The 22,772-nt window shown below is 61.9% G+C and overlaps 1 protein-coding gene across 5 annotated transcripts; it reads right to left on the bottom strand.

Annotated features, from left to right (window-relative positions):
* Window positions 1-228: 228 nt before the first annotated feature.
* Window positions 229-16,917, bottom strand: PTBP1 (polypyrimidine tract binding protein 1). Of its 5 annotated transcripts, none has more exons than XM_045042445.1 (15): window positions 16,694-16,917; window positions 9,746-9,776; window positions 6,548-6,623; window positions 6,222-6,394; window positions 5,995-6,141; window positions 5,736-5,906; window positions 5,532-5,642; window positions 5,283-5,457; window positions 4,950-5,027; window positions 4,081-4,229; window positions 2,934-2,967; window positions 2,408-2,500; window positions 2,101-2,317; window positions 1,923-2,000; window positions 229-1,835 (listed from the first exon to the last, which is right to left on the bottom strand). In XM_045042445.1, the coding sequence occupies exons 1-15, from the start codon at window positions 16,900-16,902 to the stop codon at window positions 1,703-1,705; spliced, it is 1,875 nt and encodes a 624-aa protein (XP_044898380.1). In that variant the 5' UTR covers window positions 16,903-16,917; the 3' UTR covers window positions 229-1,702. The 5 variants fall into 5 exon arrangements, 4 of the variants coding, with proteins under 4 accessions (XP_044898380.1, XP_023098316.1, XP_044898384.1 ...); XM_023242548.2 differs by lacking the exon at window positions 16,694-16,917 and adding an exon at window positions 12,425-12,555; XM_045042449.1 differs by lacking the exon at window positions 4,950-5,027.
* Between the last annotated feature and the right edge of the window lie 5,855 nt (window positions 16,918-22,772).

The raw sequence follows: 22,772 nt of genomic DNA, 5'->3' as shown, positions 1-22,772 counted from the left end.
GGACCGAGGCTCATGCACGTGGAGTGGGGGGTGGGTCCGGCAACACACTTCCCTGGGCTGGGCGGGGGTGGGCAGTGGTGTGCGGCCTTCGCCCCTGGGAGGAGACCCTTGCCCCCCCCCACACCTCATCAGCTCCCCCAAACCCCATCCCCGTCAGAAATGAGAAGGCTAAATTCACAGAGGAGGAAACAGCAGTGAAGACAGAGGCGGAATAAAAAGGGAATCGAGTGCAGGATGCAGAGACATTTATTCAAAGTCCAGCAGACAGACTGGCCAGCCGCCCTCCACAACGTGAACAGGAAGAAAGAGCCTACAGAAAAGGTAGGAGTTGTAAAATCGCTTTAATTCGGTTCTCTCTGCATTACAAGCCGTCGGGGCGGGCAGTGGAGGGCCTCGCTCCCGGCACAATACTGAGCCTGTAACTGCGGTTATCAAAATATACATCTGCGTCACCTTTATAAAAAACCACGTTTGCTGCCCCTCGTTTTACAACAGGTATAAAAAATTATAAATATTTACACCCTTGTTCCAACCCAACACGGAAACTCGAGGGTCCAGGCCCGAGGGAGGGGGCTGGCCAGCACGGGGTCTGCTCGCAGGGGAGCCCCTTGGACCCGCGAGTGCAGGACGACGTGTGGGAGACAGTTAAGACTCAGGGGCCGCTGTCCCACCTTCTGGGGCCCCAGCATTAGAGGCAGACAAAAAAACAAACAAAACTTTGGTCCAAAATTTGCAGGAGAAAGGAAACCCTGAAAGTTTACAAGTTTAAGAGCGCTTTTCCCCTGGACAGGGAACAGGTTAGGTGTGAGTAAGGCATCTGGAGGTGGTGGGCAGGGCCGGCCTGGGGCCTTGCGGGAAGGGCCGGGGCCCCAGCGGGTCTGCCCTGGAAACTAGATCCCGCCCTGCGACTTCATTACAAGGAATAAAATAAAAAAGGACAGTATGTAAGGTCATACCACAAGGAGGAAATTGAGATTATACTCATACCATTTTTATCATCTTGCTATATAAAAAGTTACTTAAAACTATTTCTTTTGCATATAAATGAAAAAAGATTAGAATATTTGGTCAACTGGAAATATTGCTAGGCACAGATGTCTGCAACTGCATCAAAGCATAATACAGAGATTACGGTGAAAACAGAGCTCCGAGCTGAAGGAGGACGGGGCCGGTGCCCTCGGGGTCTTGCCCCAAGTTGGGGTCCCGGGGCGGGGGTGGGGAGAATCACACACTTGATTAAACAGATCAGGGGGTGCCGGCTGGTCCCTGCAGCTCGCAGCCTCCTGCTGCGCCAGGCACATGATCCCACGCGGGAGGCCGACCCACCAGCCCCCCCCAACCCCCCCCACCCCCCGCCGAGGGCCCTGCCAGAGCAGCTGGTTTTAAGGCACAAGAAAGCCGAGTCGAGGTTTGGGAGCGCCCACCCCACAGGGGCTGCAGAAGGCACGGGCTTGGGGGGCTGGGGAGGGAGCGGGGGGCGCACTGTCCACTCGTCACCAGGAGCCTGAGGCCGGCACCCCATCTCCCCAGGGTGAGCAGGGTCGATCAGATTTAATTTTTTTAAAAACAGGTAAACTGATTTCTCTTTTAAAAAAATAAAATCTCTGGTCTTTTAAGGTCACTTCAGCTGCTTTTTAAAGTGGCTTTTCTCTGGAATGATGGAAGTTGTGGCCAGGCGCCAGCAGGCCGGTCCCTGGCGGCCCTAGATGGTGGACTTGGAGAAGGACACCCGCAGGTGGTGGTTCTCGCCCAGGTCGTGGTTGTGAAGGTCAATGAGCGCCTGGATGGCCTCCTCCACCGAGCCCATCTGAATCAGGGCCATCTTGCGGTCCTTCCTGAGGGACAGACAGGGCCAGGGGCATTGAGGGGGGGGTCGGGGCATCGGGCAGGGCAAGGAGCCGTGGGGGTGGGGTGGCACTCACTGGAAGAACTTGAACCCCTTGACGATCCCGCCGTTGCTAGAGAAGAGGACCTTCAGATCGTCCTCAGACACAGAGGGCCTGCGGGGAGGAGAGGGGTCGAGGGGTCGGACGCTGGTTCTCGGGGAGGGCGGGGGGGGGGGGGGGGGCAGGGAGGCCACAGCCCACACCCTGCACGTACGGGATGTTAGAGAGGTGCAGGGTGGCCGAGGGCGGGAAGATGTTCTGGAAGTTCTTGGAGCCGGGCTTCTTGAAGCGGTGCAGGGGGGAGTTGCCGTAGTCCTTGGTCAGGCCCTGATCCTCCTGGCCCTCGCGGGGCAGCTGCACGTTCTGGTGCTTGGACAGCGTGATGCGCACCGGCTTCCCGTGCAGCTTGTGGCCGTTGAGGTGGCTCATGGCTGCGGAGGCGGTACGCTCGTGACCCCGGGCCCCACGCCCGGCAGTGCCCGCCCGCCCACCCGCCCGCCCCGCAGGCCCCGGCCGCTTACCCAGCTGCGCCTGGCTCCCGTCCGCCATCTGCACCAGCGCGTTCTCCTTCTTGTTGAACAAGATCTTCACCCGCTGCACGTCGCCGTACACGCCTTCGAGAGCGCGGGGACAGGGGCGCTGAGCCGCCTGCAGCCCCGCCGCCACCTCCCCCGCCAGCCCCCACGCCCCGCACACCCCTCGCAGGGCTGGCTCTCCCCGAAGGTTTGCTTATTCTGCCTCTGGCACCTGCGTCTAGTCACAGGGAACGGTACCAGAAAACTACCTTCAGCAGAGAGGTCGTAAACTCCAGGAAAGGTCCACGGCCAAGAACCGGCACTTTAGCATGCTACCAACACGTTTAACTCTTCGAAAAGCATGCAGGGCAATAAACCATGCGTCTACCGAGTCAGAATAAATACGCAAACCGAAGGCAAGCCACGTAACGAGGCAGAATGCCCGACTGCAAACTCATAGTACATCTTAGGGCGTAAAAAATAACCTCAATTAAATGAAAACAAGGTAATAAAAGTGTGAATGATAACATACCGAAAAGAATAAAGAGGCTTTGGGGTGTGACTCTCTTTAGAGGACAGCAGAGCAAGGCAGCGAGGGACAGGGAAAGGGAGAGGTCAGGGGGCGAGTTGCCAATCGTCCACCACGAGGAGGCAGCCCCACAGGCGTGCAGGTTGATGGATGATGAAGTTGTCAGGATGTTAATATTCAAGGGCAGGTTGGTTTCCGGAGAGCAGGGTTTGAGGGGGAATTTTGTTTTTTATTTATTTATGTTTTGTTTTGTTTCAAGCAACAACAGGAAGCAGAAGTGCCGTGCAGTCAGTTGGCAAAGAAATTCCGGATCAGGGCAAGAAAAAAAATTGGGAAAGGGGAAGGGGAGAAAAGAAAAAAAGTAGCAAAAAAACACAGGTCAGTAAATACATAAGAAACACGAGTGCTCCATCAGTCCAGATCTACACACATTACAAGTCACAGGTCCACCTCGCAAACACAGGCAGGAAAGCGCCCCCCTCCCCGCAGCGAGCAGCAGGAGGGCGCGGCCGGGACCCCCAGGCGGCGGCCCGGCTCCCAGGGGCCCTGGCCTCCTGCTCGCTGCGGCGGGCGGGCCCCCGAACAACGCTCACACAAGCACGAGGCGGAGCGAGTCTGTTAGTGGAGGCTTCGCTAGGGTCCGGCCGCCCCCGGGCCAGGAAATCACAGGAGGGGCAGACAGATGAGAGACAGTCTGAAACGCTCCTTAAAGGCGGTCCCATCTTTCCAGAGTGAGGGACCGTGAGCCCTTCTCAGCTCACCCGAGCGCTCTCTGAGCCAAACTCTGCCACCGGGACGGGCACGGGTTTCGCCATCCTGGGGACCTCAGCTGCAGGGCAGCGTCCCCCCGACAAAGGCACCCGGCGGGCGTCCAGACCGCGTCGTGTCTGGCTGGAAATTTTAAGGACTGCTTTCATGTATCAAAGCGTATCTCGACCCTGCGTCTTACGGAATCGGAGACGTGAGCCGAGGCGTAAAGGAAAACGAGAGAACACTGAGCGCTGAGGCGGCGGCAGCGAGCGGACCGGCGGGACCCCGGCACCTGGGGCCAACAGGAGCTCAGCCCGCTCCCCTCTGCACTAAGACCCACTAGTGTAACACCCCCGCTCGTGCTTCTGGGAACGACAGCCTGGAGGGAAGAGGCACGTACCTCGGGGTTGAGGTTGCTGACCAGCAGGACAGAGTTTCCTGCCCCCGCCAGGCCGGGGATGGCGATCCGGCCCGCCGCCGCTGCCGCCGCCGCCGCTGATGGGATGGCCAGAGGAGCCAGGGCCCCGTGCACGTTAGGAACAGAGAGGCCTGGAAAAGGGAAGGGCGGTCGGGATGTGAGCAGCAGGGCCGGGGGTCCTGCTGGGAGGCGAGTGCAGGTCCTGCCCGTCTTCACGCAGGAGGAAACACAGGAGGCGGCCGCGGCCGTGCTCAGCCCGGTGCCCACTTGCGCGGCCCGCCGGCTCCTCCCGCCTCTCCTCGTGGCACAGACCGTGCCCGCCAGGTTTGGCCCCATCTACATGCGCCCAACAGGACAGAAGCTCCACTCGGTGGATGCACGACGGAGCCCCGGACGGGCCTCGGCCGTGCGCGCATGCAGGCGCCCGTCACCATGCAGACGACACCCGGGCGGGACGCAGCAGGCCCGTGCCTGCCACAGGAGGGCAGGCTGGCCCCCTGGGAGGGACGCTCCGGTGTGCCCCCGCCCCGGTTCATGCCGCTCTGCTTACCGGGCCACTTAAATTCATCTACTAGGGACACATCCCTCCAACCACCGTGCGCGCTCGTCCTCGCCCGGGAGGTGCTTTAAGGGAACCAGACCAGAGACTCTGGGGTTAGCGGATTCTCTGCACAGCCCTGTCCTAAGACTGCCCTGTCCGGGCTCCTCAGGGAACCCAGAGACCCGCACCCGGGGAGGCGGGCTCCCCCCGAGACCGAGCCCACGTCAGCTGCCCGTGGAAGCACAGCTACTGGAAAGGTGTGTGGGCATGCACGATCGACGGTGGGGACCAAGGTCAAGTGTTTGAGTACCTGCAGCTTGAGGAATTGCAAAGGTGGGAGGGAAACCAGCTCCTGCATACGGAGAGGCTGACATTATACCAGGCGCACCTAGAAACAAATGAGACACTAATCATCGCACCCACCACCTCCGCCGCGAGCAAGGGCTGTGTGTGTGCGTGACCCCACACCCAGTGGGCAGTCTGGGCCGGGTGCCGTGCTGGCCATCTAAGGAGCAACAGGCACCAACCTCCCTGGGCACAGAGTCGGCGTCACGGGGTGCCTGGGGCACGGACACTGAGCTACGTACACATCCTCGCCTCCCACGGCACACGGTGGTCCTGGGCACCTTGCCGGGCGTCTTACCGAAGGCAGCAGCCATGGTCTGGTCTAGCGAAGGCTGGCTGTCCCCGGAGGGCAGGTCAGGGCGTGTGTAGTCACGACTCTTGTCGTTGTTATACTTGACGTTGAGGCTGGTGAGCTTGGAGAAGTCGATACGGAGGGTACAGCAAGCGTTGTAGATGTTCTGCCCGTCTAGCGACTGCAAGGAGACAAGCCGTGAGGCGCTGGGGGCCGGGGGGCCGGCCAGGGAGGCATCCCGGGGACCCTACTCACCAGCTTGGCGTGCTGCGCGCTCACAGGGTCGGCGTACTGCAGCAGGGCTTGAAACTGGTTGTTCTTGGTAAACGTGATGATTTTCAGAACCGTGCCAAACTTGGAGAAGATCTGCAAGACAAAAGAGTGGTCCCGACCTCCGCCCAGGGAACCCCACGGTCGGCAACAGGACCAGGGGCGGCCGCACGCCCCCAGCCACCTCACCTGGTGGAGCACGTCCAAGGTCACCGGGTAGAAGAGGTTCTCCACGATGATCCGGAGCACCGGGCTCTGGCCAGCCATGGCCATCCCCGCGTCCACCGCGGCAGCCGAGGCGGCCAGGGCCAAGTTTCCCGACTGCACCGAGTTCACCGCCTGCAGCGCCGCCTGGGCCCGCTGTGGGGGGAGGGGGGAGGGGGGAGAGTTATGGCCGGCTACTCTCTCCCCAACTCCACCCCACCGCGCCCCAGGCCCGGCAACGCACCGCCTGGTTGGGTGAGCTGTCCGTCTTGAGCTCCTTGTGGTTGGAGAACTGGATGTAGATGGGCTGGCCGCGCAGCACAGGGGTCACGGACGTGTAGTAGTTCACCATGGTGTTGGCGGCCTCCTCTGTGTTCATCTCGATGAAAGCCTGGCAGGACAGGAGCGTGAGCCAGGCCCGGATTCCTGAGCCTTCCCAGGAAGGGCACTTGCCTGGCTATCAGCAGATACCTGATTTTTCCCTTTCAGCATCAGGAGATTGGTGACCTTCCCGAAGGGCAGCCCCAGAGAAATGACCTCGCCCTCGGTGACGTCACTGGGAAGCTTCCGGATGTGGATCACTCTGGAGGGAACACCTGCACTCCTGTTGTCACCCTTGAACTTCTTACTGTCGTTCCCATTTGCTGACGGAAAAGCGGTGTGTAAGGTATAAAGCACCGTCCACACTCGAAAAACCCTGTGCCCGGAACCAGCTTCCTCCGCGACTCCAGGAGGCCGCCAGCCGATGTCCCCCGCCCACCCGCAGCCAGGGGACCGGGGACTGCGCGCAGAGTTACCTGCAGAAGCCGAGTTGCTGCTCATGATAAAGGGTCCGTTAGTGACACAGGCAGAGAAGAGCTCGTCGGATCCCCGCTGAAAGAAACGGGGTGTGTGGAGCAGAGCAGAAGACCAGACGCCCTCCCCAACACCCGTGTCCACCTCTCCTGTGTGACCTGCTCTTGAGAAAAGACCGCACGCCAAACTGACCATTTCTCCCCCGCGATGTCCTCGCGATCCTAATCCCAAGACACACTGCTCCTCGACAAAGCAGGGGCGGGGGGCCCAACGCCTATGGCGCGCGTTCACGCGTCACGTCCACCCCACGCTCTGCAGGACCTTCCCGCGCACACAGGGCCTCGCGCCAATAGCCACACGGGGCTGAGCCCGGCCCGGCTGTCCTAGAGAGCTCGGCTGTAGCCCTGCCCACGTCAAGACCGTGGGACCGTCTTCGATGACCACGGGGCCGCTGGCAGACTCGAGGAACAAAGCCCCCTTGTCGCAACGCAGCCACCTGCTCAGCCACAGGGCCCTGGCCTATTTTCCAGGCGTCTAAGGAAACCTGAGCCTTGCTCTAGTCGCTGTCGGACGGAAATACTACCTGCTCTCCCTCCGTGCTGTGGGCGGCGCTGTGCAGTGAGGGGCGGGGACCCCGGCTCCCTGGGACTTGTGACCTGCCCCTCTCTCTTGCCACGTGCTGGGCTCCAAGTACTGGAGTCAACCCCCCAGCACCACGTGAGACCGACCCTGGGTCCAGACACCACGAGGCGTCCCTGCTGCCAGGTGAGGCCTGAGGGCAGAACCAGCCTACACAAGGTGAGGAACCGCAGGGGACCAGCACTCCTCAGTTGGGGGCCCCGCGGGCCCAAGGACCCAGCTCCGGCCGCACACTCCCGCCGCTCGAGGCTCACGGGCTTTAGGACCGCGCCACCAGGAACCACAAGTAACCCCTCAGATTCCCTGGATTCAAAACCCGCAGCCAGAGAGGGTCTCGGGGCCTCGGCTGCCCTGGCAGAAGGGGAAAGAGCAGCCCATCTGGGCCCCCGGGCCTCCCCCTTCTCCACGTGCTTCCTCCTCAAGGACACCGTATCTTCGCTCCTCTGCTGAGCTGCCTGCAAACATGAGCGCACAGCACCCGGTGCCCCAAACCCTCCAGAACCTCCCAGCCCTGCAGCTGATGACAGCGGCCGAAGGAAGCTAGAGGTTTACAAACTGCCCTTTGGGACAAGGACCGGGAACCGGCTGCCCCAGCTACTGGGACGGCTAATGTGGGCCTGTCCCCAAACCCAAACCCCTGGACAGGCAGGAACCCACACAGGTCCCCCACAGCCCAGAGCCCTGGAGCCCAGCATCCACAGATCCGAGGGAGGACCCGCGTGGCTCCACCTGAGGAGCCGCCGTGGCTCAGGAAGAGGACAGTCAGACTCCCTTCCAGGCTGAGGTCTGGCACGGTAAAGGGAAGCGTTAACCACCAGCCAGCTGCAGCCTATCACACCCCAAGCCTCCCGAGTCACGGAGGCCAAGAGAAAAGCCGGCAGGGACTCCAGGCAGGCCTGTCCACATCCTACCTGTCAGAGCCACAGGACAGCCCCTTACTGCCTCGGGACTCAGGGGCCCGGGCCCTGACCTGCCCCCATCTGCCGGCCACACAACCCTCACAAGGGCGTCTTGGCCCCTGCTGAGGACCAGCAATAGGTGGGACCGGGACTCCCATGAGCGGCTGCATCCGCGTCTCTGTGGGCATCGTGCTCCCTTGCCTGCTCCTCTGCTCCTCTCCCAGGACACAGACCCCCCCCCACACACACACACACAGCGCGGGGACACGCACGGACCCCCAGCTAAAGAGGCGCAGATGTTTCGCAGGGCAGAACCTCAGGCACCAGAACACCACAGGCCTTGTGACTGGGGCACAGCCGGGCCAGGCCCAGGGACCACCCAACTGCCTCCAGCAGTTCTTCCCACCCCACGCTCGGGGAGGCCGCTGGGCATCAGCCCTCAAGTCAACTACGCTTCGAGAGAAAGCAACCCTCAAGCATGTACTTGCTACTGGACACAGCGCGGGACAGCACACGGCAGCACAACCTTTCCTTCCCCCGAACACCAAGTATCCCTGACACCTGGACGCCACTCACTCCCCGCCTAGCCGCTTCTAAACCCAGGAAGAACCACACTGCCCTCCCAGTGGGCCGGGGGTGCAGGTTCAGGGGGGCTGTACTGGCAGGAAGCCCCTGCCCACACCCCCCAGGAGCTTCTGTCTGTGCAGGTGGGATTCTGGAAGCACAGGTCTCCTGGGAACAGGATGGCCAGAAGGAGACCGTTCCGACAACAGCCATGCTAGAGCTGTTCCGGCTGGAAAGCGGCTCCCACAGTAAGGGAAGGACAGTCTGCAACCCAGGCGTTTTCTGGGATCGTTACAACCCCCTCAGACGACGGTCCCTCTCCCCTCTCACCACCTGACAAACAGGTTTTATCTGCAGGATGATCAGGACAGGCAGCGTGTGAAGACAAGAATCCACTTGGGAAAAGTGAAACCCAGCCCAGGCACGGCTGCCGACTGACCAGAAACCAGCTGGCTGCCTGCTCAGGTCACTTGAGCCACCTGCAGGGAGCCCAGGAGCCATGGCCCGAGGAGACTCCCCCACCTCCCAGCACGGAGCCCAGGAGGTGACCAACTGACCGGCAGTGCTTACTGATCATCGGGCCCAGGGTTCCCCTGGAGGCCACATCCCTGCGCGTGCACATGCCTGGCCTGCAACCGGGAGGGAGAAGCACGGGGCCCCCCAACTTCCCGTGGAGACCACTCTGTGTTCCTTCGTCTACCTTTCTTGCCACTGGCGTTGAGAACTAACACCTTCCGCACAGAAGGGACACAGCGCTCTCGGTGTCCCTCAGCTCACAAACACCAGAATTTCTCAAAACAACTACCCAAACCACGACGCCATCAGAAGTAACCCCAAACTGCCCCAGAGCCCCCATACCCCCTCCAATCTCACCCCCCACTCCACAAAGGGCTTGGAGCGTAACCAGATCTTGACTTTTCCCACATCAAACCAAGGGCACTCAGAACTTTCTGGGGCAGACGCCCCCGTCAACCCCACTGGGCAGAGGACAGGGCCTGCAGCCTGGAAGCCTCGGGAGCACCGGAGTCAGTGGTGGCGCGGGCAGATGGGCCCAGGCCACGAGCGAGCACAAACTCAGGCTGAGCCGGAAGTACCTACCTTTGTACCAACTGCTATGTCTGGGACGATGCTGCAGAGAGAGAAAGAAGAAAGCTGTTAGCCAGGTGCACTGCCGGTGTCCCCACTGTCCCAGGGGTGGGGAAAGCCCACAGCCCCTGCCACTAGGGTGTCGGGAGTTCCCCATGGCCACCGGCGTGGCTCGCTGCTGACTGCACACCCCCACCCCCACTGGAACCCTTCAGGCAGGGAAGTGAGCCGTCGTCCAACTAATCTCAACTTGAAAAGGAGCCACCATTGTCTTCCAGCCCCCTCCCTCCCAGCAGGACCCCAGGCCCCGCCTCTGGACCTGTCCGAGGACAAAGCTGCCCCCTTCAAAAGCCCCAGGAGGGACCCTTGACGTTGTTACTGAGGTTCAAGTGCTGTTGTCTGCTTTCTAAACACTGGAAGCGCTTAGGAACATTTCTGAGCAGGGACGGGGCCACAGAAAAGGCAGCTCTCAGGCCCCAGGTCAGAGCTTTGGCTCCAAGGGGAAGACAGGGGACTCCACGTCCCACGCATGGAAGGTTCCCGGGAAGGTGGCAGCTCGGCTCCAGTGAACAGATAACACTAACACAGGTTACTTATCAACCTGGCTCCGCGTGACCGGACTTTCTCCCGCCTCGGGGGCTGGACGGAAGCAGGGCTACCTGAGGGTCCCCGCAGCCCCGTGCGCCTCAGCTGCGCGCCAGCTCCTAGAACAGCACGGCGAAACCCTCTCCAAGGGCTGGTGCGCGGCAACCGTGAACCAGCGAGGTCCTAAGTGACTCACGGAGCATCCGTCCAGAAAGGGAACTGAGTCAGCAACGCCCCCCACCGGGCCACCCGCCTCAGCACACGATGGCCCCCGTCACCTGGCCGAGGACAGGTGGTCCCAGACCCCGCGGCAGGCCCTGGGGCAGCCACGCGCACCCCCTCCCTGCACAAAGGCCAGCCTCCCTGTCCAGCTGGGAGCCCCTGGTTCCTGCCCTCCGGGAGGCAACTCCCAGGACCCAAACCCTGGGGTGTCGGGACCCCAAAGCACTGGCCTAGTCCTGCTGCCTGCAGCTGTGACCTGCTGTCTTGCCATCATTCCCCTCGAGGCAGGACCTTTGCCTCCTCACCGTTAAAAAAAAAGAACAAAAAACACCTCACACCCCGACAGCAACACGTTCTTAAAAACCCTAGTGAGCCAAGAAAAAACTTCCCAGAAAAACCGAAAGAATGAAAAGCATGCAGCTTCCCGGCCACTAACCCAGGGCGACTCGCGGCCTCCTAGTCCCCCGGGGGGGGGGGGGGGGGGGCGACGACGCTCCCACAGGAAGTGTTTCACGGAGGCCGGCCTTTCCTCACGCGGAATCTGAGCCCTGGCGGCCCGCCGAACCGGCACGCGGCCTCGGAGCGCCGTTTCCCGAGACTCCAGACCGCGACCCCGCCCGGGGAACACGTCCCCCCACCAGCTGGCTCGCTGGGGAGGGGGTCCCAGGGGGAGGTCCATCCCAGGCAACATGGAGGACGGACCGCGAGATCATGCCCACCACGCCGCAGCAATCTTTCTAAGGGGCTGGATTAGATTCCGCCCAAAACCTATCATTTCAGGCCCGAGGCACACGAGGCACGTGACCCTCCAGGCATTTTAACCAGCTCGCCCCGCCCCGAGGGCCAGACGGGGAGGAAGGAGGGCTCGAAGCCCACTATCAAACAAAGTTAAGCAGAATTCTTGGGAAGCCTCAAACTTTAATAGAAGTGGCACCTCCCCCTCGCCCACGGGGATACGACAAACGGTCCCCCGGACACGCGGGATGGAAGTCACACTTTGAAGCGAACTTCATTTTCCGCAGGTCCTGGCATTTCTCCCCCAAGACCAGAAACCTAACATCTGAGAACAGTTCTCGGCGCCGCGGGCAGGCCCGGTCTCCGCCGTCGGCTCCGGCTCGGGGAACCGCCGGCCCGGGGCGCCCCGCAGGCGGGAACAAAGGGGGGCGGACGGGCCCCTCCCCGGCCCCCGGCTCGGGCGCGCGGCCATCCTTTGTGGGTAGCCGGGGAGGGGCCGGGCGGCCGGCGGGGGCGGAGGAGGGCCCGCGCCCTTCCGGGCAGGAGGGCGGCGTCTCCGGGCCGCGCCTGGGCCCGCGGCGGGCTGGGGGGGGGGGGGGGGGAGCTGGAGGGGGGCGAGGGCAGAGTCCGCGCGGCGGGAAAGACCGCGCACGCGCAAAGCCCGACAGGGGCGCGAAGAGCTGCGCACGCAAGCGCGGGGGCTCGACGGGGAACGGGAAGGGCCACACGGGGCACGCGCAGCGGGGGGGTACGGGGAGCTGGAAGGCTCACACGGGGCGCGCGAACACTGGCGCGTGCGCGCGGGACATGGACGGGAAGCGGGAAGGGCCTCACGACTGCCGCGTGCGTTCGGGTTGAGGCGCGCGGAGGCCGGAAACGAGCAGGGCTCGAGGGCTTGGCCTGCACCACTCTTCTAAGCCCAGGGGGCACTGCCCGCCTGGCGCTTCCCTCCCCCCCCCCGCCGCCTCCGGCAGCCTGCCCCCCGCACGCACCCCAGGCTCAGGGAAGGGAGGGACCCCGGAGGCGCCCGCGAACTCGGGCGGAGGAGGAGCGACGCGCGGGCCACGGCCCCGAGGAGACCCGGGCGGCGGCGAGGGGAAAGCTGGATCGCCGGGAGGTCGTCGGAAACCGCGGAGAAGCAGTACTTACCCGTCCATTGCACACAGAGGAGACCCGCAGGGGACGGAGTGGAGGCGCCGGAATAGCAGGAACCGACCCAACGGCTCCGAGTTATAGACTCACAAAATGGCGGAGACGCCCGAACACGTCCCCCGCGCGCTCTGCCCATTGGCTCCCGCCACGGAGAGGGGGCGGGGCGGGCGCCGCGGGGCCCTGCCAGCGCCTCGCAATGGCTAGGAGGTGGCTCGAGGGGTGGAGCCAAGAGGGATGGCAGGCGACCATTGGAGAAGGCGGCCGTCCGTCGGGGCTCGAGACGGAAACGACCCGTGGAGACGGGGGGAGGGGAGAAAAGGCGGGATCACGTCACGGAGCTTGAGCCAGTAAGCTAGCTGCGCTCCTGCGTGGGGCTTTGCGGGAGAAGCCATCTTGAGAGTGGGTACGTGGCGAGTCCGGCCACGGGAAGCGTGCTTTCTACCAGGCTGCCGCCATCTTGCAAACGGGCAGCGGCCGTCCCTGGGCCTGAGGGTAGAGGGAGCTGTGTCGCCATCTTTGGGTCGGGCAGAGAACCTACGGGGCTCCATCTTGCTTTTGGGCACGTGGCCGAAAAGCCTGATTCAAAAGGAGACCTCATTTTTAGGTTAGCACGCGGGGAACTAGAGGCCGCTTAACGCGTCCCAGACTAGCTAGGACTCCGTGTCCACTGCTGACCTCCGAGCGTGCGGGCGTCCTTTGTTCACCCCCAGAGCAGCCAAGCCCGACCGCAGCCCTGTGCCCCGGCTGCAGGGATGGGGAAACTGAGGTCCGTGGAGCAAGGCGGCCCCTGCCCACCGGGGAACTGAGCCCCGGACGCACACAGCACAGTCTCGCTGTCATGGGGCATCCAGGCAGGGACGCATCTCCATCTCAGCAGCCAAAGAACATCCTAAACATTTTCCTGAGAGATGTTGGCAAGAGTTGTACATGGTTGTGCGTGACAGGGGTAACCCTTAGGTCAGCGCGGTGGGGGGCGCACGGGACCAGAGAGGGAAGCACTCAGGAGACCCTGCGCATGGTGGGCTTGGCGCAGTACTCGCCGCTGAGTTGATGCTCAGTAGGTGAAGGACACCGGTGTGACTGGTATCTGTGCATGCTGAGAAAGGGGCCTTCGGAGTGGCGGGTGACGAGGAGAGAGAGAGAGAGAGAGAGAGAGAGAGAGAGAGAGAGAGAGAGAGAATGAGAGAGAGAGAGAGAATGACATTCGTTGGGTCTGGCCAGCAAGCAGCAGTGCTGGGAGTCGGGGGACAGCGCCAGCTCCAGGGCCGCAGCCCACCCAACGCCAGTGCCAGAGAGCTGCCGCGCATTTCCACGGGGGCCTCCGTCCTCCCGCACGCAAGGCCATCTGTAGCCCCAGAATCGCTAATCAGGAATGTCCCGGTGGATTTAGGAGAATCTCTGACACATTCCCGTGGATTTGCTCGTCCGGAGCTGCCATTTGAGCTGTGCTCTGGGTACCGCAGAGCTAGCTGCTCATCTTCCTTCTCTCGGGAGGGGTGCCAAGGGTGGCCCCTCCTTGACGGCAGTGGGGAGGGAGGGAGACGCCGGAGTGTCACAGCCCAGGGGGAGAAGAGGGCAGCTGACGCTGCTGGAGTGTCTACACTGTCAGAATTGTGTTAAAACCCACTTCCAATCACAGCCCTCCCAGGGGTCCTGCCTTGCTCAGGGTGAAAGACCCAGCCCAGTCCAGCAGGCCCCACACGGCCGGCCACCTGTCTGGTTCTGGCCTAATTTACACAGGCCTCCAGTATTTGGCTCGTCCCTTCTGGAGACTCCTCCCTAAATGACACTACTCTCTCCTTCACACCCCTGCCCCAGGGCCTTTGCCAAGGCCCCTCATTAGAACAGCTTCCCCAATGTTTTCTTCTGGGAAGGTTGAGGGTAACATCCCTCATTTCCACAGTGCATTGGAGCTCCTTGAAGTAAATTAGAATTCATATTAGGTAGAAAATCCAGTGTTAGATAGAAAACACTGGCAAGGTGGCCAAGAGACCACCGAGGGAGGTGTCCGTGGCTGAGATGAGGCCCCCAGTGTCTCAGGCCAGCCCCTGAGTCCTGCTGATTGCTGGAAGGGGAGAGGGCACACGTGAAGGGGATGGGGGCAGGGGCTCCGATGAGAACCCACACTGATTACCACACTTGGACAATCCACAAGCGGGGAGGCCTACAACACACATGCATTCCCGACTCCAGAGGCCCCAGCGTGTATGAATTAGATGTTTCGTGACTGGGCCAGGGCCTCAGGGGAGGCTCTGGGGGTGCCCCAGCACGTATGTACGTAGGAGCAGGTCGGTCTCCTGTTTCTTTTACATTTGCTGCCCTTTATCCCATCCCAGCCTTGCCTGCCAGCTGCTTCCTCATTAATGATTTAGGGTGAGAGTGGGTGTGTGATCACCTTGTATCTGTTTGAGAGTTTTGAAAACATGATCTTCTCAGTGGCAGGAGCAAGGGAGGGAGAAGCCAGACAGGTGGAGGGGACTGGCCTCCCGGACCCCTGGGAGGGGGCCTGCTGGGGCCCCCTTCCTCATTTCAGATCAGATTGCGGGGGGGGGGGGGGGGGGGGGGGGGGGGAGGGCTGTTGATACGGTGCCTGTTTACTCTTTTGTCAAAATGAAAACACAGGACCAGGCCAGTCCCCCCTTGCCTCCCTGTGGGCTTTCCCCTGTGTTTCAAACGGAAATGGTTAATAGTTTTGGAATATTTGTTCATGTGTGTGTTTATTCATGCCTGGATTACAAAAACAGTAAGCTGGGGGGCAGGGCCGGGGTCGAGGGAGTGGGCTTGCAGGATTCACCCTGTCTCCATCCCGCATAGGCCTCCCAGCTTCTCTGACCCATTCTCTAGACGTCTGTTAGAGCTGGGACTGGAGGACCAATCCAACAGGCTGCCCCCAACCCCTCCAAGCTGGAGCCCCGCCCCTGCCCCAGCTGGGTGGCCTGGAGCCTGGCCTGGCCCACAGGGAGGTCGGACCACAGGGAGCTCGGAGGCAGGACTGAAACGGCTTACTCTGGCCTGATGATATTCACATCAGAGCGTGCCTCCTGCCCTGTGGTGGGGTCACGCTCCCCAGCCCCAAGGCTTCTTGCCCACCCTCCTCTTTAATTAGGGGAGGAACCGCAGGCCTCTTCCTCCCCTTCCCCTGCCAGGCCCTGCCCAGCCTCCAGCCCCTAGGGGAAACCCTGTCCCTGCAAGGTCCTTCCCCTGAATTGTCGCGGTCACCTCTCAAGGGTCGTCTCATCCCGGACCCCTCCCCCCTTCCCAGATGCAGCCTCCAGAGAAACCCTGCGTCTCCCCAGGGCCTGCCCTGAGCCGAAGCTGTCTCTTCACCCTAGGCAGCCTGACCATGCATTGGCCACCTCCCTGCACACTTCCCTGTTGTAACTTTTTAATCGTCCGCTAGGAAATACTTTCATTTCCTTTTCCCAACTAGAGGTGGAGTGAGCTGCCTGAGCCTCTCAGCCCGTAGGAGGACCCACCCCGCAGGAGGACCCACCCCGCCTGACCCAGGCCGCTCCACCTTGCTGCAGAGGGGTGGCCAGTGTGGCCAGTCCTCCAGAGGCTCAGGGAGGAGTTAGCCCCGGACTCAGTCGCCGCGCGCGCGTCCACCACTCGCCCTCGGCCCCACGACTCAACAGCAGCCCCAAAGCGGAAGGACCCAGCGTCGGCCGGGAGTGGTTAACGCAACGTGTGTCCACCGTGCACGTGCACGTCCGCAGATGACCGTGTCCATGGCGCACGCACCCGTTACCCAGGTGTGTCCGCCGCGCACGCGCACGTCCCTCGGCCGCCAGCAGGAGCGAGGCGCCCACCCCCGCCGCCCCGCGGACGGACCCCGAACGCACGACGCTCAGGGAGGGAACCAGACACGAGAGGCCACGCGAGGTGTGAGTCCGCCGGCGTGAAACGTCCAGAACAGGCCCATCCACGGACCGGAAGGGGGCGGGGGGAGGCAAGGGGATGAGGGGCAGGGGGCCTGTGTCCTGGTGATGAAATAAATATTCTCAGACTGGCTGTGGTGCTGGCTGCACAGCTCGTAAGGGCTGAGCGGTAAGGGCGTGAGTCGCGTCTAATAAAGATAAAGCCACTTGTAAGAACTCACTCCCACGAAGCTGGCAGTGCCATCCGCCGGCGAGGGCTGGGTGGGGAGCGCGCGAACGGCCGCCGGCGGAGGGGTGCGGTGCGGCCACTTTGGGAAAACAGCCTGGCGGCTTCTTACAAAGTTGCCTGTGGGCCTTCCCGGAAGGGCAGGTGCTCCCGCGTGCTCACCCAAGAGAGAGGCGTAGAGGTCGTTCCCAGAAGCGTTGACGACAGTCTCCATAGCGGCTCTTCGGAAATGGCGCCGGGACGCCGGAGGGACGCAGGCTGCTCGCCAGGCCTGGGACGGGTCGGGCCGCGGCGGGCGGTGGCGCTGCTTGACCTCCTGGTGTGTTACAGAACCGCCCCGGGACGCGGAGCCGCCAGGCTGTCCCAGGCATTTTGGGGAGCGGGCCTGTGATCGCAGGCGGGTGAAGTTCAGGCCGGGGTGTCACTCCCTGGCGACTGGGGCGCTCTGGGGGCTCCCGGGCTGAGCGGGGGGGGGGCGCTTGGGGGGGGGGGGCTCCCGGGCTGAGCAGGGGGGGCCGCTGGGGCCCTCGGGGGGCTCACAGGCTGAGCAGGGCGTAAAAGGCTTTGCGATGGGGACGCCGCTGTCTGTAAGTTATAGCTCCGTGGACATCCGACTTGGGAAGACTCTTGGTTGTCATTATTGGCGCGCGTGTGGCGTGCAGCGTGCTCACAAGGCCTGGCGTGCGGAGCTCTGAAGCGGCCGAGCCTCGCTCACCTCGCGGCATCCACACCTTACCTGGTCTCCTGCGTTCCGGTTCAGAGACCCCTTACCTGGCCCATATCATCGATTCGTTAACATCCACGTCCCGGGCGACAGCGCCATGGAACAAAGCACATTCGACACACGCGTCTTCTCCCAAAGGCACGTCACAGCCTTCCGGTGGTGGGGAACGCTCGGGGGGCCCGTTTAAAGCTGAATCACCCAGAAAACGCACCAACATGCCAAACACACGCACTGAATAAGCCTCCGAAAGGGCGCTTCTCTCTGAGCAGAGCTGAAACGAGAAGGCCGGGTGTTGCCGTCGGAGGCCCGGCGGTTTTGCCGGCCTGGGTGTGCCCGCGAGGGGCCACGACAGCGCCGGGGGGGGGGGGGGGGGGTCAGTTCAGGATACATTTGACAAATCCACAGAGAGATTTTACACATAAGTTTACAAACAAAGACAAATAAACGTTAGCGAGTAGGTGAATTGGTAAATCCAGACTCTATAGCAAGGATCTAGCAAAATTTGAATCTACGCCCCCGATAACGTGGCCGCTGGCCCCACGTGGCTAAGTTTACGTTACTCAGGAAGAAGCGAAACGAACGGTTTCGAGTCCACCACGCTCCCTGCCACCTGGCGGCTCCACAGTCTCAAGGTGAGGAGGCCGTGTCCGCGGTGGTGGAAAGTCCCCGCGCAGGGAGCTGAGGGACACCTGTTTGTGGCCGTTTCCTGTTGCTGTTCTGCTTTGCGGGACCAGGGGCCCACCTGCCCGCATCACCTGCCGGCTGCGTGTTCTCGGGCCTCCGCGCATGTGGCTGCGCTGGGTACAGGGGGTCAGCCCGCTGCTGGTAGATGGGTGTGCGGGCGCGCGCGCGCGCGCGCGTGTGTGTGTGTGTGTGTGTGTGTGTGTGTGTGTCGGGACCCGTGGAGAGGAAGAGCGGGCCCTGCGGGTGGACGGGGCTGAGGAGCAGCGCTGCTGGGAGTGTGTTAGGTGTCGTTCCAAAGGGGTGACTACAAGGAACAGCATCAGGGGCAGAGGGAACAGCAACCTTGGGCTGACAGTCTGAGGGACAGGGTAAGCGTGGTCTGGGCTGGACAGGGTTCGGGGTGGGCGGCCGCACAGCAAGGAGGGAAGCACGCAGACCCTAGCCAGCAAGACTCTGGGGTGCAGGCAGTGTGCCCCTGGCTGGGGGCGGGCGGCCGTCGGAGGTCATGTGCAGGGTGAGCCCGGAAAACGCCCAGCAGCACGGGGAATCGGTGGGAGGGGGGGTGTGTGTGGAGAAAGTGCAGCAAGCTGCCAGGGGCCGCTGACCTGTGATTCCTCATTCCGGGCGGTTTTCTCGGTAGTGGCTTTAGTGACGTAATTTATACACCATGATTCACCGACATATGTTGTACCACTCAGTGCTTTTTAGTACATTCACAGGGTCCTACAATTCCAGAACATTCCATCTCCCCAAAAGCAACCCCATCCGCATCCCCATCAGCCATCACCTCCACCCCCCCAGCCCCTCCCTTGGCCCCCACGAGCCCCCTTCCCGTCCGTGGATGAGCCTGTTCTGGACGTTTCACACACGTGGACTCACACCCCGTGTGCCCTCTCGTGTCTGGTTCCCTCCCTGAGTGTCATGTGTTCAGGGTGCATCCACGGGGCAGCGGGTGTGAGCGCCTCGCTCCTGCTCGTGGCCGAGGGGTGTGGACATGTCGTGTGTGTCCACTCACCCACTGAAGTGTCCACCCTTGGCTGCCACGGACGTGCGCCCCCGTCTCTCCCGCCTGGGCTCTGCACGTTCCCCGGGGGGGGCTGCAGCATAAACAAGCTGTTTCTGTCCCGGCTCTAGAGGCGTTAGGTATGAGATCACAGCACTGGCAGTCTCCTCCTTGTGTCCTCACAGGATCTTCCCTGGGTGTCCCTGTAAGGGTCAGGGTGACCCTCGTGACCTTGTCATAACTCGATCACCTGTGTAAAGACCCTGTGTCCCATCTGGTCCCCCCAGCATTCCTGTTTTGGGGGTGACTTTCTGCTCGGCCGCCCCGTCTGTGTTCCCACCACTGCAGTCAAAGGCCACTGTCCGTCCACGGATGCTCCACACCGTCTTTACTGTTGCGATCTCTCGGCCTCCCGTGTCCTCGTTCTGTCCCCGACCCCATCGGGACACCGCGTGAATCGGGTTCTCACTCTCCTTAGCCCCCACTGGGCTGAGACGCTTTCTCCACCTCTTCTCCGGTGGATGCCCCGGGCAGGCGGTCAGGAGGAGGACTGGACAGGCTTCCTGCAGGATGTCCCCTCCCCTCCCCCCGCCCCCGGGTTCGTCCCACGATGGCTCTGAGCGAAGTGTCTGGCTCATGCCGTCACACCTGGGGCCCCCGCTGCCCACGAGGTTCCTCACTGCTGGCGTTGACCTTGGTCTCCGGCCGGGTGTGCCGGTCGGGCTCCACACGGTCCTTGTGGGCAGGGGTTGCCGTGTGCAGCCCACGCAGAAGGGTAGGCCAGGGGCCTTTCTGTCAAGGTGTTGGCGGTGGAGACACAGGCCTCTGCCGGGCACTGGGCCTCAGGAAGGTGGACAACAGACACAGACTGAGGGCAGCACACATCGGCAGCTGTGACAGGCCCCCACAGGAAGTGGCTGCCGGAGACAGAAAGGCAGGAAGGGGAGGCCACATCTAGTCTGGGGGCTCAGGCCACGAGTGCACAGGAGGGAACCCCAAAGGCCTGCGTTGGGTTAGATCGTGGTCCCCAAGCAGTGTGTCCACATCCTGACCTCTGGCAGCCAGAAACGCAGCCGCATTTGCAAGTAGGGTCTCCACGGACGTGATACGTTGAAATGGGGTCATGGTGGAGCAGGGCGGCCCTGGTGCAATGGCTCATGTCCTTGTAAGAGGGAAATGCAGGCAGGGACGCAGGGAGAAGCTGTGTGACGACTGATGACGATGACGGGTGGGGGATGGGGGGAATGTGGCCATGAACCCCGGGGCACCAAGGTCTCCGGCAACACCAGGCAGACTCCCCCACGGCCTCCAGAAGGAGCCACCCCGCCAGGCCCCACGCAGGGGGAATACTTGAGTGTCGTTCTCTGGAAACCCGGACTGACTGTGGTCCTTGGTGACACGGCCACAGGAAACCTGTCTTGCCTGCGATCCTGCGGGGGCTGGGTGGGCGGAGTGACGGCTGTGAAGTGATGGGGCAGCTCGCTTCCGCGGTCCTGCAAAATTCATGAACAGGAAGATGTCTCGATTATGAGGAGGGAACGTGAGCCGGGCTGTAAGCGATCCCGTGGCCACCTGTTCACCTGCCACCTGCCTGTCCACAGGGTCACGGGCACGAGGGGACCGCAGCCCCCACCGCCCCCTCCCCAGTGAGGAGCCCCCAGACTCAGCCGTGTGGCAGACCCAGAAGAGCCCAACTGATGTCAGCTGGTCGGTGTTGGGGACGCCTGTGGGTGTCACCCTGGGAGCTCCTGGCCGGGAGGGGTGGATACCGCTCAGCCCCACGGTGCCCAAGACGCCCCCCCCCCCGCCCTGAGAACCACCTGCCCCCAGCGTCCTCTCCAGTCGTGCTCCCCAGAGGTTGGGCCTCCACATTTTGGGAGACATGGGAAGCCAGTTCTGGAAGGATCCAGGCACAGAGGACGCTGGGACTCCAGGACAGAAGGCAGACTAGCCTCAGGTTTCATAACAGGCACCATGTGAAACCCAGACTGCGAGGCTCTTGCTGGAGGCACCGCGGCATTAATAGTTTATGGTGGGAAACAGATACATGATCCCCGTGGGCAGCACCAGCTCCAGCGGCCTGAGGGCCACCTGCCCGGGCGAGGCCCCTGACAACCCACCCTGGGCCCGGGGCAAGGCCCGTCCGCGCGTTGGGCTGAACGCACTAGAAGGTGGCCAATGCAGAGGCCACCCCTTCTGGGCCTCGAGACACTGTGTCCCCTGCTATTGCCGTTTTGGTGGGCCAAGGTGTGGGGGCTGCGTGGGTGCTCAACCAGAGGGGTTTGGGTGAAGGCCTGTCACGCACCTGCAGGGGCTTCTGCTCCTGGCTCCTGGTGGCCGAGGGGGGGGCGCAGCCGCTGGCTCCAAATTCCTCAGCGGCTTTGATGCGTGTTTCTGCACAGCAGTTGGATGAATGACCAACAAGCACATGAAGACGCGCTCAGCCGTCAGGGAAATGCTAACTGAACCCACAGCGAGCTGGCGCCTCAGACCCTCAGACCCACGAGGGCAGATGACGAGTGTGGGCCAGGCTGTGGAGGCTGGAGCCCTCCTGGCGGGAAGTGAAACGCTGCGGCCACCGTGGAAAACAGTGGCTGTTCCTCCAGAGGTAAACCTGGAGTCACCAAACGCCCCAGACACAAAGGGCGTGAGAGTCCACGTGTGTGAAGCTTCCAGAACAGGCTCATCCACAGATGGGCAGGGGGCTGCTGGGGACGGCGGCTTCTTCTCGTTCCTGAGGCTTTTTGTCCATGTTTTTTCTTACTGAACTTAAAATGTATGCATGTCAAATTCTCACCGTGCACAGTTAGCCGCGTAGAAGAAAACGAGAAACCAGCCGTGACAGCCCCCAAGCCGGTGAGACCTGCCTTTAGCCTCAGAGGCCTTCCTGCCAGAACGGGTCCCGTGTCTGCTCGTCTCGAATGGGGGATGCGCGCGCACGCAGACACAGGCGTGCGTCTCACCTGCCCGTCCCGTGTACCGCGTGCGTGTTGATTCACACGCGTGATTGGGATCCCAGTCCGTGTGTGCTGCGCGCTGGCCAAACACGACTGCATACGGTTGAGGGTGGCCCATCGTCACCCCCAAGCGTTACAGGTCCGTGGGTTTCAAGTGGCCCTCCAGCCTTCTGTGCCCATGTTACCTGGACACATTAAAGCCCACCCGGGGGGGGGGGGGCGGTTAGCGTCCAACGTTGGCTCAGGTCATGATCTCACGGTTCCTGGGCTCAAGCCCCGCGTCGGGCTCCGTGCTGACAGCTCGGAGCCTGGAGCCTGCTTCGGATTCGGTGTCTCCCTCTCTCTCTGCCACTCGTCTACTTGCACTCTCTCTCTCTCTCTCTCAAAAATGAATAAACATCAAACAATTTTTTTAAATAAATAAATAAATAAATAAATAAATAAATAAATAAATAAATAAATAAAATAAAACCGACCTCAGCCCCCAGGCTCAGGTAGAAAATACTCAAACATCGGCCTGCCGCAGAGCAGGGGGTGCGCATCCTGGCAGTCAGCCTGGAGGTGACCGCTGCTGGTGTTTGCATGTTATCACATGGAGCAGGTTTTAAAAATTGTATTTTGTAGCTTTATTCTGTCTCGGCCAAAGTGGAACCCGTTTCTCCCTTCCCTTCATTTGGTTTCTGGATGATCCTAAAATTCCTCCTGAAACCATTTTTTTAAAGGGTATTATGGCAAAATGCACATATCATAACATGTATCCTTTTTACAATTTCCAAGTGCACAGCTCAGCGGCACTGAGCACACTCACGGTCCCGCAACCACCCCCACCATCTGTCTCCAGAACTTTCCATGTCCCCAAACTGGGGCTCTGGA

The sequence above is a fragment of the Felis catus genome, chromosome A2 (genome assembly GCF_018350175.1).
Source record: "Felis catus isolate Fca126 chromosome A2, F.catus_Fca126_mat1.0, whole genome shotgun sequence".
Classification (NCBI taxonomy): domain Eukaryota; kingdom Metazoa; phylum Chordata; class Mammalia; order Carnivora; family Felidae; genus Felis; species Felis catus.
The sequence above is the reverse complement of the archived record's forward strand: the minus strand, read 5'-3'. Positions and strand labels throughout refer to the sequence as shown.

Bases quoted from the DNA above. Each gene is read 5' to 3' on its own strand.
- PTBP1 (XM_045042445.1), bottom strand. From the start codon at position 16,902: ATGCCTGGGACAGCCTGGCGGCTCCGCGTCCCGGGGCGGTTCTGTAAC. The intron at 5,643-5,735 runs GTGAGGTGGCTG...TTTGTCTTGCAG, and splicing joins CCTTGGACGTGCTCCACCAG to ATCTTCTCCAAGTTTGGCAC. The intron at 2,968-4,080 runs GTACGTGCCTCT...TGTCCTCTAAAG, and splicing joins TCAGCAACCTCAACCCCGAG to AGAGTCACACCCCAAAGCCT.